At 35.8% G+C, this 15,654-nt stretch overlaps 1 protein-coding gene across 1 annotated transcript in view; it reads right to left on the bottom strand.

Moving 5' to 3' along the window:
* Positions 1-6,655: 6,655 nt before the first annotated feature.
* The window catches only part of LOC113066127 (polypeptide N-acetylgalactosaminyltransferase 11-like), a 38,285-nt gene continuing 29,286 nt past the window's right edge, over positions 6,656-15,654 (bottom strand). The window contains exons 9-12 of the mRNA XM_026237794.1: positions 9,741-9,956; positions 9,063-9,167; positions 8,082-8,219; positions 6,656-7,499 (exon numbers count right to left, since the gene is read on the bottom strand). Coding sequence (XP_026093579.1) covers positions 7,368-7,499; positions 8,082-8,219; positions 9,063-9,167; positions 9,741-9,956 — 591 coding nt within the window. The 3' untranslated portion in view covers positions 6,656-7,367. The remainder of the gene's footprint in view (positions 7,500-8,081; positions 8,220-9,062; positions 9,168-9,740; positions 9,957-15,654) is intronic.

Genomic DNA, 15,654 nt, shown 5'->3' with positions numbered 1-15,654 from the left:
AAGTACCTGGTTGACGACCTTAAACAAAGCATGCAAATTAAGAATTCACGTATAGCAAACCTGCCCCATTTCACTAGTCCTAATCCAATCAACATAACAACTCAAAGACTGGGGCAGAGGCACCAAAAGCCATTACAAACAAAAGGTGATAGTCTCAGTAATCTGGGTCATTTGCCTAGCAATAAGAACAGGAAGCGACAGGAACCTCTTGCTAAAAACTTTGCTTAAGAGAATCATTTGTCTGATGTCATATTTACCTCAAACGCTCAATACAATTTACTTCACCTTAGTTCTTCATGTGATGCTTTGTCAGAAAATAGGATCAGCATATTTTAAACAGATTCTTAAATTTGTAATCTCACAAATGCCACAAAACTGGTTCGTGATCGAATTTGGAGGACACCGATTTTCATGTTCCAGTTGTTCCAGAACACAGGGGATTCCTTCGTTTAGGCATTCTTGTTTAAAATATTTCTGTTTAGGGTTCTTCTGTTTGGCCTGGCACAAATATTTGTATTTATTTATTTATTTTTGGCCAGGTGGCAAAAGGAACCAATTCAATGGACTGGCATGCAAGTTTATCCCAATGCAGACAGATAATTTCAAAGGTCTTGCTCTTGACTCTTTCACAATGCTGCCATCTTTACTCCAGAGAGAATCAGGTCAATTTTGAGGGCTGTAGCGCGTCATTCTCAGTGCAAATTTTTTTGTGAGGCTGAGACTACAATTATTTATTGTTATTTTTTGTTGTTGCTGCTGTTTTTGTTTTCCAGCCATTTTTAATTGAAGAAGCTGGACAACCACCTAGAAGTGCATTACAATAGTCCAGTCTAGAGGTCATAAATGCATGAACTAGCTTTTCTGCATCAGAAACAGGTAACTCCTTTTGTAGCTTGGCAGTGTTTCTATGAAGTTTCTAAGAATGCTGTTTTTGTAACATGGGAAATATGATTTTCAAAAAAAAGTTGAAGGAACAGTTAATCTGTCTAGTTGCAAACTGTAATCTACCAGATTCTGTGTACTGTTTTTTGGTCCAATAATTAATATCTCTGTCTTATCTGAATTTAATAGGAGAAAATTATTGGTCATCCAATCTTTTACATTTTTAACACACTCTTTTAGCTTAGATAATTTAGAAGTTTCATCTGGTCTTGTTGAAAGTGAAAGTGAAGTGACATTCAGCCAAGTATGGTGACCCATACTCAGAATTTGTGTTCTGCATTTTAACCCATCCGAAATGCACACACACAGAGCAGTGAACACACACACACACACTGTGAGCACACACCCAGAGCAGTGGGCAGCCATTTATGCTGGTTCGATACCTTGTTTAAGGGCACCTAAGTCGTGGTATTGAGGGTGGAGAGAGAACTGTACATGCACTCCCCCCACCCACAATTCCGTCCGGCCCGAGACTAGAACCCACAACCCTTCGATTGGGAGTCCAACCCTCTAACCATTAGGCCACGACTTCCCAGACTATATTGAGATATATAGTTGAGTATCATCAGTATAACAGTGGAAACTAATCCCGTATTTTCTAATAATATTACCAAGGGGCAACATGTACAGTATATTGAAAATAGCAGAGGACCTAGGACAGATCCTTGTGGCACTCCATATTTTATTGATGATAAAGAAGATGACTTCCCATTTAAATAAACAAAGTGACAGCGATCGGACAAATAGGATTTAAACCATCTTAGAGCCTGCCCTTGAATATCTGTATAGGTTTGTAATTGATCTATGAAATTCTTCATACAGATAATTTTTTGCAGGAAGGAGCACAATTGAGCAGAAAACCTTTTCAAAATTTTAGACATAAATGGAAGATTTGAAATAGGCCTATAATTTGCCAGTTCACTAGGATTTAGTTTTGGTTTCTTAATAAGAAGCTTAATAACCGCCAACTTCAATGGTTTTGGGACGTGACCTAAAGATAACGATAAGTTAATAATATTGTGAAGTGGTTCTTCGGCTACAGGTAACAACTCTTTCAGTAATTTAGTGGGTACAGGATCTAATAAACATGTTGTTGCTTTAGATACAGTGATAAGTTTATTTAGCTCTTCCTGTCCTATGGTTGAAAAGCACTGCAGTTTATCTTTGGGTGCGATGGATGAAACTGAAGTGTTAGACGCTGTAGAATCTACATTCCCTACTGTATTTCTAATGTTATCTATTTTATCAGTGAAGAAATTCATAAAGTCATTACTATTAAACGTTGATTGAATATTTGAATCAGGTGGCGTCTGGTAATTTGTTAATCTAGCGACTGAGCTAAATAAAAACCTTGGATTGTTTTGGTTATTTTCAATGAGTTTGTGAATATGCTCTGCCCTAGCAGTTTTTAGAGCCTGCCTATATCTGGGCATACTGTTTTTCCATGCAATTCTAAAAACTTCCAAGTCAGTTTTTCTCCATTTGCGCTTAAGACTACGAGTGTCTTTCTAGAGAGAGTATTACTGTTACACCATGGCACAGTATGTTTTTTCTCTAACCTTTTTCAATTTGATGGGGGCAACAGCTTCTAATGTATTAGACAAAATAGTTCCCATGTTGTCAGTCATTTCGTCTAGTTAATGTGTATTTTTGAGTACACATAGCAGCTGAGATAAATCACACAGCATGCATGATACAAGGAAATGGTCAGTAACATCATCACTTTGAGGTACGATATCTAATATCAGTAAGATCGATTCCATGAGATATAATTAAATCTATTGTATGATTAAATTTTTTCTTGACTCCAAAAGAGTTTATTAGGTCAGTAAATGCAATTCCTAATGCATCATTTGTATTATCAATGTGAATATTAAAATCTCTCACAATTTGCGCGTAATCAACTGTAACCAAAAGGTCTGAGATGAAATCTGCAAATTCTTTTAGGAATTCTGTATATGGCCCTGGTGGTCTATACACAGTAGCAGAGCAAGGATACAATAGATTTCTTTTGCATATCATAGAGTGTAACATTAAGCAGAAGTATTTCGAATGAGTTGTAACCTGTATCCTGTTTTCTGGGTAACATTGAGAATATCACTATATATTGTTTCAACACCTGCCAATTTGTATGTAGAAATGTTAAAACAAATCCAAATGGCAGGTATGTCATTGCCTTAGGGGAGAATTGGTAATACCACACTTCTCTTAGTTAATATTTATGCCCCAATGGCAATGGCAAGTTCTTTAAATATGTATTTTCTTCACTGCCAGATACAAGTATACATCCATTTTTTTCCGCAGTCTCATGTTTAACTGATTAAAATAATTTTCCCCCACATCAATCTACGTGCCATACACCATAATGACAAAGGAACGACAGATTTGTGACATCTTTGCAAATGTATTAAAATGTAAAAACTGAAATAAATACATTGCATAAGTATTCATACCCTTAACTTAGTTGAAGCAGCTTTTCAGTTTTATACATTTGGTAAGATGCAACAAGATTTGCACATCTGAATTTGACAATTATCTGCAAGGTTTTTTTTTTCTTTCTGCCAATGCAACATAGCATTCTCAACCACAGGTCTAGAAGTTTATTTTGAAAAATTGTCATATATGTGGTATTAATAAAATATTTGAAATTATGGCCTGTCTCTGGAAAAATCCAGTAGTTATTTATCTAGTTAGCATTACTGTTGGGTACTTTACCTCAAAGTACTTATTGGTATGGACATGGTTCGGCATGATTAATAATAGTTTTATGTAAATTACACTGATACCACTGCTGCCATATCGATAACACTGAATGCCATATCGATGTTTGTGCTCATGTTTTGTCTGTCGTCCGTCTAAAATGCTTTTCTGCTCCTTCAACTGTACAGGTAATGGTAAAGCAAGATTGGTTGCACTTTATTTTACAGTACGTGTACTAACATGTACTTATAGTGTATTTATCTAAGAAAGTTCTGGTAATACAAGGTAACTACATAGGGTAGGGTTAGGTTTGGGGTAGGTTCAGGGTTAGTACCTAGTTATTACAAAGTTATTGTAATTACTATAATAAGTACATAGTATGTACATGAGAAACAGGACTGTAAAATAAAGTGCTACCGCAAGATTATAGTGCTTATCGCATCAACAACCCTACACTACTAGCGTACAGTATCTACAGAGGTTACAGCCAAGGAGCATGATGATATAATGTTAATGTTACCAATAGGGATGTCAAATTTCGATTATTTCCATGATCGATCGTCGTTTAAATTAACGATCAATTAATCGATTAATCGTTAACCATAATACTGCAAAATGCGTCTATTGCAGGCACCCAGTCAGCGGTATGACAGGATGTGCAAAAGCCACACACACACACACACACACAAAACGCTTTCTCACTTGAATTAAAGAGGTTTTAGTCTGAATAAAATGCTAGTAGCAGGATTATAAAATGAATAGATGCGATTATGATCATTTGATAAAATGAAGAGAGCACGCCATACTTTTGAGATCATTTTACTTTGTTGACAGTTTCCAATCCCGCACGGAGAACGCTGAACGCGCCTCTTTAAATGGTTTTGTGGTGCTCCTTGTTGTATTTTAAAGCACAATTGCAATGTTTTCAACTGACATTATTGTATTTAAAATAAAATTATCCGAAATGTGGAGCGCGTGTGACTGCGCTGCACATTAAGTGAACTACATCGGCGCTGCTGCACCAAAACACAGTTGCTCACATTAATTCGATCCTGCTGGATTCTGTCCTAGAAAATGTCAGATTTTTAAAAATCCGGCATACAGCGCATTAGATCGTGACAGTGCATGCGTGCAGACGAGGATGAGCGAGCGCGGCTTTGGCTAGATTTATTTGGATGTTATTGCTCATGTCTCATTCGGCACAAATCGAAATGTTTCCATATTCGCAATGTATTTGAATGTTAAACTATTATTTATAATGTAAACTAGGCTTGTACTTAACACGCATTCGCATATAGACGGAAAAGATGATCCTCTTCATATGAGCAAAAACGTCCTTGGCATAACAGCAGAGTGGACCGGTATACTACGGTCTATTTAAACTGACCAGTGTAACCTTTTAATGTTTAGTTGACTATTTTATTTTGATAATGAACAGACTGCGATGTAAGTTTGAATCGCTGGAATATACGTGTGCAGCAGGCTCCGGGGCGATCGAAACAGCTGAGACATTAAAAAATATATATATATTTTCCGCAAAAGTGTTTACTTTCATTTGTGCACACTTACAATACAAACAGAAGATTTGTGCTCTTGTAAAATAAAGCAAACAAACAGAATGCGTTGTCATCCTTTTTTTTTTTTTTTTTTTTTGTGAACTTATGGAGCGCCCACACTTCTGTTTTAAATCCGTTAATCTTAATTATTTAAGTCGGATATATTTCGCATAGCCTATTTTAAAAAAAAAAAAAAAAAAAAAAAAAAACATGAAAACAAATTGTTATTTTTATGTTGGGCCTATTACTTAGTAGGCTATACATTTTCCTTAAAGCATCCCATTTTGTCCCAGGGCTTAGAACCTGTGCCCTAGTCAGGTCCATGCAGAAACTTGTGAACGATGCTCGGCGTCACCGTTTAGTGACAGCAGTGCATGCTCCAGGAATGTGTCGGTCACAGCGCCTATTAATCGCTGTTTTGAATCCAGCAATTATTTATTTTGAAATTATAAGATCTGATTATGACAAGTGTGGTATAAAAGCTTTGTTTATTAGAGGGATAATAGGTTAACTGGAAAATGTTAGATCGCGACCATGCTTTTGGACCCCATAGTCTTCATTTACGCGGCTTTGTTCTGGTTTGCCGGTTGGTCACGAATTTGCACAAATTCAGTATATTTAGGCATTGTTTCTTTTCCTAAATCTTCATAGTCTAACCCTCTAATTTCCCAGGTTTATTTTATTATCTTTCGCTTTTAATAACTGTTTTCGCATCTCTTACTGTGGTAAACATGGAAAGGGAAATTAAAGATTTCATGAATTAAGAATTCGTTCGATTTATTAATTTGTTCCCTTATTTCACTTAAATCATGGGTTATTTAGGGAACAAAATTAATGAAACATGGACAATTGCCACATTAATAATTCATAGGAATGAATTAACAAGTTGTAGGAATGAATAGACTACGTGTCCTGTCACTGTGTCCCGCAGCCCTGCAAAGCGCACGATATAAAACAGTTATCTGATGAAATGATTAGTAACTACATTTCTATTGCATTTAATGTTGAAGAACTTTTATGTTGTTTCTATTTTAATGTACTTTAAAGTTTAAATCACATTAAAAGCTTAATTTGTACATTGTGTATGAATGATGATGCTTTTATATATCGTCACCGTCACTCACAGCCGCTCGCACGTGTTGAGTGCGCATGAGCCGCACGCAGCCCAACATTGAATCGGTTAACCGACCATCGATAGCCTTAATCGATTGCATCTCTTATCGACAATTAATCGATCATCGATTAATCGTTGACATCCCTAGTTACCAAAAACACTGTGAACATCATCTTATGTGAGTGTACACCATTGAGATGATTCTTGACAAAACTAATTATTGCTGTAAAATAAATAAATAAATAATAATTATATAAAAATGAACCAGTGAATGTTCATTTATATTGTACTATATTTGCAATTCCATGTACAAAATAGCAATAAGTGCAGTTTACATTCACACTGGACTTTCAAATATGTGGACCTTTATTCATGAAAAGACAGTTCAGTGGAAAAAATGCATTTGAAGTTGTCAGAGTCAGTCTTTTAATACAAACTGTAGTAAAGTAGCTTGATACTGATTGGTTTTATTAATTAAGCTGTTACACTGAACCGTCTTGTCTATATTGGCATACCAGCAATAATGAGAAATACTAATCCATTACAGAACAGAAATATATTTGCAGTTTATTAAGGTCAAGATAAATCCAGTGATCATGAAATCAAATAAAATCAGAAGGAATTCTTAATTTCAGGCTTACGTTAACTTGACTGGAAAAAAGACGAACAAAATTAAATAATGCTGCATTCATAATTAAAAATGATGAACTTAAAATCTAGCAGATTAAATTATATTTATTAACATCTAACATCTGGAATATGTTGAAAATAGGTTTTCTGTGCAAATCGTTTACATTTCAAATGAAAATTAAAATGATTTAAACTTACAAATACTTGAATAAACACAATTTTAAAAATACACTTTAAAAATAGTTTTCTGAGTAAAGAATATGGATCAAGAAAGCTTCAGACCAAGGTTCCTTCTGCAGGACCTCACAAAATACTGTCACAGCGGTCTGGACTGACAAGGGTCTGTTATCCATTTCTGAGCTGGCGGTGCAGTTCAATACCCAGCCAGAGGGGCGCTATAGCTGTTCCTCACATTTCCAGTATCCTCAACTCTCTAACTGCCACTGCTGGGACCGGGAATCATCACAGATCGCCATAGTAACATATCCTTTGATGCTGTGAGGGTCGGCAACAGCCAAACACTGGCCAACTGACACCTGGTATAGCCATTTATTTTTCTGAGGGAACAAAAAATACATTATTTGCATTTTAAGCAGAGCACCTAATGGGGCAGCAAGGCAGATCTAAACAACAGAGGCATATACAATAAGCATAAAGTATGTAAGACCACATATTGTATAATGTTTAAGAATACCATGTACCGTTTTTTTCGGACTATAAGTCGCACTGGACTAAGTCGCATTTATTTAGAACCAAGAGAAAACATTAGCGTCTACAGCCGCGAGAGAGCGCTCTATGTTTTCAGTGTAGACTACAGGAGCACTGAGCAGCATAGAGCGCCCTCTCACAGCTGGAGACGGTAATGTTTTCTATTGGTTCATTTGTCTTAGTTCACGTCAAATTAATTTTGATAAATTAGTCGCACCTGACTAAAAGTCGCAGGACCAGCCAAACTATGAAAAAAAGTGTGACTTGTAGTCCGGAAAATACGGTATGTATTTACATTTTTATGACCTTCAATTTGTTATATTAATAACAAAATTGGCTTTATTAATAAAAACAAAATTGGATTTAAAAAAGAAAATCTGTAGTTGCAGCCCTTCCATGAGGTTGAAGACATTAATGGTCAGATTTCTCACCCCCAGTGTCCACTGCTGGGATCCACCTGAGCCGTGACACTTCATGAGGCGCGGCGGGTCAGAAGAACGAATCTCAGACATGTCCAAACACAGCAGCCCGGCGAGAATCAACTCGTGATCCTCATCATATGCCCATTCCTCCAAAACAACACAAAAACACATAGATCAAAATTACAAAACATCTACATATTACCAATCAGAAAACTTTACAAACAGGCTTTTCAGATATCTTTAGATATAATGATTAATTTCAGCCTGTTTCTTTTCAGACTCATCAAAAATTAAAATGACCTACGTCTTACTATGGCATATAACAAGAGACAGCAGTTTGTTAGCTGAGAAAAATAGCTTTTAAACTACAGCAACAAAAATTTAATTAAGTGTGGGGTCGATAAGTTTTTACAACTTAATATTTTTAAGGTTCACACCAGTTCACATCTCTCATTGACACCAAGTTTGTGTTTAATCTAAAAGCAGTAAAAAAAGTAATATTGAAAAACTAAGATTTTTTAAAATAGATATTCATTAAAATATTAACTTTATACATTTAAAAAAGTGATTTATTCCTGTCTTCCTTCAGAAATCATTTGAATATGCTGTACTGGTATTACTATCAAAACATTTCCTATTATTATTAATGTTGAAAACAGCTGTGCTGCTTAATATTTTTGTGGAAACTGATTTTTGATGAATAGAAAAACACCCAGCATTTATTTAAATATATATAAATATTTGTATTTATTTATTTTTTAATTTTGAAATATAAATGCCTTTACTGTTACTTTTGATCAACTTAATGTCCTTGCTGAATAAAATTACGAATGACCCTAAACTTTAGAATGATAGTACATGAGTAACGAATGAATACTGATAGATAAACTCCCCCAGTTTGCACCAGAGCTGCAAAAATAGCAAATCATCTGCAAATCTCACATAGCTGTGTATAATTTTCATAGAATGACAGAAGTTTGATAAACTGACCTGCTCAGGGTCCTGTGGGTCACAGTCTCTCACCACCACAGCACCCCCTTTCTGACTGGGACGCCCCTGTGCCACCAGACACTTGTCAACCAGCAGATTACGCAGCTGAAAGAGAACACACACACAAAATATTACTTTTGGAAAGCCTACTTAAGGAACCTACAATACATTATACTGTATGGTCTTGGCGAAAGCAATCCATTCATTAATATTTAATGACAGGTGTGCAAAAAATGTTTATGTTTTCTTTTGGATTTGAAATGATTAATGACTAACTTAAACCAACACTTACGAGTCCATTCATTACAGTACAAGGTAATAACTAACAAACTTTAGGCTTAGAAAAATACAGAAAATCAGATGATATTCTAAACATTCTTATTTGCATGACACAAACATAATGCAAAAATAATGCAAACCGTCAGTGGACTTCAAGAGCTGCTCTACTGCCCTCTGTTGTTTATACAGACAGCTGTCTGTTCAATTCATACGACTCTATATTCACTTCTTCCACTTCCAATACAGTAGGAAAAGGCGATATTAAATGCCACTCAAAAGAAAAATAGTGAGTTTATGTTGTGAGAGTCAAACCTAGGAAACAACAATATTCATGCAGTTCTTTATTGACCAACAGAGCTACAGGATTAGGTAAACACAAGGGTGGATGTGAGGTCTTACCCGACCCCGCTGCAGGACTTTGGGCCTCTTCAAACCCTTGTTGATAAGGACAGGATGCTGGGGCTTGTGTGGGGAGGAGACCTGCATTTCGGGGTAGATATTGTCCAGGTACCATTTGAAGGAGTGACACTGCAGACGCTTCCGAATAGCAACCCGCTCACTGATGTCACCATAGTTACGGTTCCTCAGCTCCGGGCGCAAGACAAAGTACTGCTCCTGATGTACGCACACATATGCATTAGATTAATATTTAATTATTACATTTACTGAAAACGCATTTGCCACACAAAACATTCCCACGAGTGAAAAGGATGTTTACACTGACTGTTGCAGTCACACTCAAGCAAGAATTATAGGAACAGTTCACCCATAAATAAAAATTTGCTTTAAATTTACTAATCCTCAGGTCATCCTAGAGCCAGAGTTTGTTTCAACATGGGAACAGATTTGGAGAAATTTCGCATTACATCACTTGGGTGATGTCAGAGTTCAAACAGCCAATAAAAACATTACAATGATCCACAAGTTATCCACACACACTTGGACGAACAATTAATGTCCCGTCAAGTAAAAAGATGTGTGTTTATAATGAACAAATCCATCATTAAAGTATTTTAACTTGAAAATGCCACTTCTTGCCAAAATACAAGTCCATAATTATTATTATTATTATAATAATACTCCCTGCAGTGAAAAAGTCCTCTCATTAATCAAAATCCATCAACATGTTTAGAACTGTTTTGGATTATTTTCACTGTAAAATGTGTGCATATTTATCTCTTGCTATGTTTTAAAGTTAAAAACGTATTAATTGTGTAGATTTGTTCATTAAAAACACGTTTTTAGCTTCACAAGATGTTAGTTGATAGACTGAAGTCTAGTGGATTACTACTGGATTATTGTGATGTTTTTAATCATTCTGATGGCACCCACTGATTTTTGATCTGCTTCAGAGGATTCTTTGTTAAACATGTGATGTAATAGTGAATTTCTCCAAATCTGTTCCAGCAAAGAAACAAACTCATCTACATTTTGGATGGCCTGAGTAAATGTGTGGTTATAATCCTTTAAAGCCCCTGCTTACATACAGAGCTAAGCACAATTTAATAGTAACAACTACTTTTAAATACAAGGAAGCAATAAACCCTCATTCAAGTTAAGGTCTATCCTGTGGGTTCCTCGATCAAGTTTTGCTAATATATATATTTTTTTTCTAAAGAAAGATAAACCTGTATCGTTATGAAAGGCAAAATATTAAATGTCATGGATACATTTTTATTGAGCAATCCACTATTTTGTAGATGGGGGTCAAGATGGCAAATTGGAGCCAAATTATAGGGTTGTAAAAAAGACTTCAGTAAGATAGTAGCATCGTAATTTTATTTTTACACATTTGTTTATTGACCACTGAAAATGTGAACAATTTAACGATTTGCTCATGGAGCAATACTGAAATTCTGTTACCTCTGGAACTGAACTATGTAGAGCCTTAAAAATGTAGATGACAAAAGGAAAAGACCAAAAATCTTAAAGGGCATTAAGAAAACTTTGATACTTCTTGAGTTACATGCATTCAAACTCTGGAGGAAAAACTTTTCCCCCCATTTTCCCCCATGGTCACCATTGGCACATAATGTCAATGAAGTAAACAATTTAGTAACAGACCTACCAATTTTTACACCCCTATAATTTAGCTCCGAATCTCAGAAAAGTGCCAATTTAATATACAAACACACCTGTTGATAATTAAGTGCAGCTCTGAACCACTAAATCAGAGATTCCTAAATATTGTCAGGTCCCTATGTCCTTAATTATTTACTAAATTAAGTACTTTCTAAAATTAAGTTTATATTTTAGTAATGTAATAATTTGTTGCATGTCTAATGATTGATATATTCAGTATATATATATATATATATATATATATATATTTTATTGCTAATATTTTAAAATTATTTCTTACTTTTTGTATTTTTACAATTTGATATTCATTTTTCATCAGTTTTTGAACCACCTGCACACCTTCAGTTTCCTGATGTGCCATCAGGGCTTCGGAAATTCCATACTGTGTGCCTACTTGTACTACGTCGTTAAAGTATGTACTCTTTTGTTGAAGAAAAAGTAAACACTTTTGAGTGTGTAGTAGAAAAGTTTTGGGCCATAATATCACATCATACAATTGTGTTTTTATTGGACCGCCCAACCATACTGGAAAGAAATGAAGTAGCACTTGATCAACCAGCCGTGCCGTGGGTCTTTATGTGGAGATCTTTGCTCATTTTTTTTATTTTGTTTTTTGCATGATGCATTTAAAAGATAACTGATAGATGGATGTTTATAAAAGTTCACGTTTTTGTAGACGACATTACATTATTATTTTTACCAGATTAAATGTTAATTACTGATAACTCAAACCCCTTTATCTAAACCTCTCTACTTAACCGTCGGTTGTGCACATCCGCCATCACCTCATTTTTTTCCGTTTTTTATTTGTGTTTGTAGTTCTTCTAGTTGTTCTGTTCAAGTTGTAGTCCTTCGCCAAAGTGCAATGTATTGTGGGTAATATTAGCCATTAGAGCATGCACGGATCCACTTAAAAAAATCTAGTATCTTTTCTACATACTATGCTTTGGGACATACATATTCTAATCTCACATACTATTAAGGATGGATAGTATGAGCACTGGGACGCAGAGCCAGTAGTTTTATTTATCACTTGCAAAAGCACACAGGAATAAAGAGGCAACATAGTTTGCCTCTGCGGACTGAAGCTTTTAAACCACCAGGAGAAATAGTTAGCAAATACATCTGGAGCAGACACTTTCACTCAGGTGAATTATGGGTTTTGCAGAGAAATTGATTATGCACTACTGACTACTGATGCAAGACACTGTAGATTAATTCCAAAAGCTAGTCAGCCAACCACCTAGACAGCATTTTTATGCATCATAGGTATGATGATCCCAATGTCAAGTCTGCACCAACAACTATAAGGCACAATTTTGCTTAAAGGGTAAGTTCACCCAAAAATGAAAATTTGTCATTAATGACTCACCCTTATGTCGTTCCAAACCCATAAGACCTTTATTCATCTTCTGAACAGAGTTTAAGATATTTTAGATTTAGTCTTTCTGCTTTCTGTTCCTCCATTGAAAATGTATGTACGGTTTACTTTGCCTGGTAATACCAAACTCTGCTACTTCGTGTTGCTTCGTAGACAGAGTTTGGAAGGACATAATTGACAAGCGTTTTTTCTCGGGGGGGTGGGGGGGGGGGGGGGGGGGTTGGGGGGGGGTTACTTGTCTGAAGTTTAAAATCATTGGTTACCCGTAAGCCAATCACATAACATTTGGTTATGAAGTGTTATTCGCCGGCTCAGCCGCCTTCAACTTCCTCTGTAAACACAGGTATGCTGCGAAAACAAAACCTTCGAGCAAAATACCGGAGGGAACATGGCAGTTCACAATCACTATTATCGCCTTGTCGGACTTTGGCCTCCCCAGTTTCTCACTAACGATCGGTAACAGTTGATAAATTTAACTTTTCCCAAAACCTGTCGGGACTCGTGAGTAGGGCCACAACTTCACCTCCATTCAAAATGTGAAACAAATGCTCTTCTTGTTCGTGCTTCAGTTGGCAAATGCCGGGAATATTCTCCACAACAGACCGAATAGCATCCCGTGTCTGTTTTCGATTTCCCTAACTTAAAATACAATCCTAAATTTGGCGCTTAGCATCTACATCACTGCTCTCAGTCCACCCTCTGTTCGTTGATTGGCCGGCTGTTTTGGAGCCAGAGGAAAACTGGGAGATAGTTCGCTATCTCAGACTGAGTACAGAACCGAACTGAAATTGATGAAACAGTGACGCTGTTGACATACGACGCTGCTGACGTTTTTTTCTGGTGCGTCCAATAACAAAGATAACACGTCAGCAGCGTTGTATGTCAGCAGCGTTACTGCAGTCTTGTGAACGCACTCACAACAGACCCGGAAGAGAAGACAATGCTGAATAAAGTCAAAGTTTTGTTATTTTTGGACCAAAATATATTTTCAATGCTTAAACAAATTCTAACTGACCCTCTGATGTCACATGTACTACTTTGATTATGTTTTTCTTAACTTTCTGGACATGGACAGTATACCGTACACACAGCTTCAATGGAGGGACTGAGAGCTCTCGGACTAAATCAAAAATATCTTAAACTGTGTTCTGAAGATGAATGGATGTCTTACAGGGTTTAAAATGACATGAGGATGAGATATTAATGACATATTTTTGAACTAATCCTGTAAAATACTAATCTAGGCATCATGTATCCTTAGTAAATACAACAAATGCAGAATACACTGCAATGAGAGTAGTGAAAAACTGACATGGTGTTACTGTTGAGAACTTATAATGTATGAGTTATTCACAATGAAGTACCCTTAAAGTACCTACAAAAAGGACATGCAAACAGCACAATGAGGAACAATCCCACATTAGCTGGAAAACTATTTTAAACTATTTGCACATCACTGAAGCAAAAAAGAGCAACAGAAAAAAGACTTAACAAATATTGCTGAGAAGAGGCTGACACTGTTAAGCAGGATCTTGAGAATAACCGGATGAAGCAGAGCATTAATGTGTCTGGAACAGGTAATTACATTCTCCTCTAACTGGGTCAATTATCTCTTAGACAAGGAGCCAATTATGATGAGCCTTTGAAGTTCTGCAGGATCGCTGTTAAAGCTGTAAAATTCAAACACGCATGAAGAATTTCACACATCTCCATCATTTAATGAACCACACTGCACGTGTTGCCAACAGCAAAGAACAGCAGCACCACAGCTGTCAATGTCCAACCAGACAAGAACAATCAATTTATTGAGTGCCCTTACAGAATCGGGTTCAGGGTGACAGTGGCGGCTCCTTGGGGGAGGCACAGCTTCCCCAAAATTTTGAGGTGAAAATGGGAGGAGGACGATTAAATGTTAATAAAAATTAACAATTAATTTCACTTCATGTCTCAGAATTATTATATATATATATATATATATATATATATATATATATACATTTTTTTTCCCTTCGGGTTTGTCAACCAATCATCATAGAGAACATCTCATGCTGTGCTGATAATGTACGAAGTACTTATGAGTATCGATATTGAATATTTGATCACCAACAGATTTACCAAGCTGTCATTCAAACAGAATATTTACAAATTAAAAATAAAGGGAGAACACACCTAAGCTGCAAATAGGCTACAGCAGTCGGCTTAATTAAATCACACAATAGGCATCTCTCTTTTACAGACTTTTAGGGGAAGTTATAAGTATATGAAGTTATATTATCTTGCTGTATGTGTTGTTTTCTTCGTGTGTTCTGACTAAAAGCAACCAAAAAGTAATTTTAAAGTGGTTAAGCAAAAAAAAAAAAAAAAAAAAAAGATACCTGCTCTCACCTGTCTTTACAATGAAACTTTGTACTTTGTACTTTAAAAGAGATTTAGTAAAATCCAAACATTTAAAGCTGGAATACAATTCAATATTTAATTTTAAAGCACATTTAAAACACAACCAAAGTGCTGAACAGATTAGAATAAAAACTAATTAAAAAAAATAAATAAATAAAAATCACAATAAAGTAAATAAGAAAAATGTAACCAATGATCAATCAAAAGCTAGAAAGAATAAATATGTCCGTAGAATGGACTTTTCTGTGACTTTGGTTAGACACAAAAACATAATCAGGACATGTCGAGCGATTTTGAAAAAACTATATTGAAATAGTACAAAATATTTTTTAATCACATAAGTGTGCTGTGCCATTTAATACAGACGGCACAGCATTGTTTAATCTCATTCTTTCTGCAAATCCAGTGTCGACCCTTGTCTTGTTTACAAAGGAATCCACGGTGAAATGAAGT

Source organism: Carassius auratus, chromosome 49, assembly GCF_003368295.1.
Source record: "Carassius auratus strain Wakin chromosome 49, ASM336829v1, whole genome shotgun sequence".
Lineage (NCBI taxonomy): Eukaryota > Metazoa > Chordata > Actinopteri > Cypriniformes > Cyprinidae > Carassius > Carassius auratus.
Note: the sequence above shows the minus strand (reverse complement) of the source record. Positions and strands in the feature narration are given on the sequence as shown.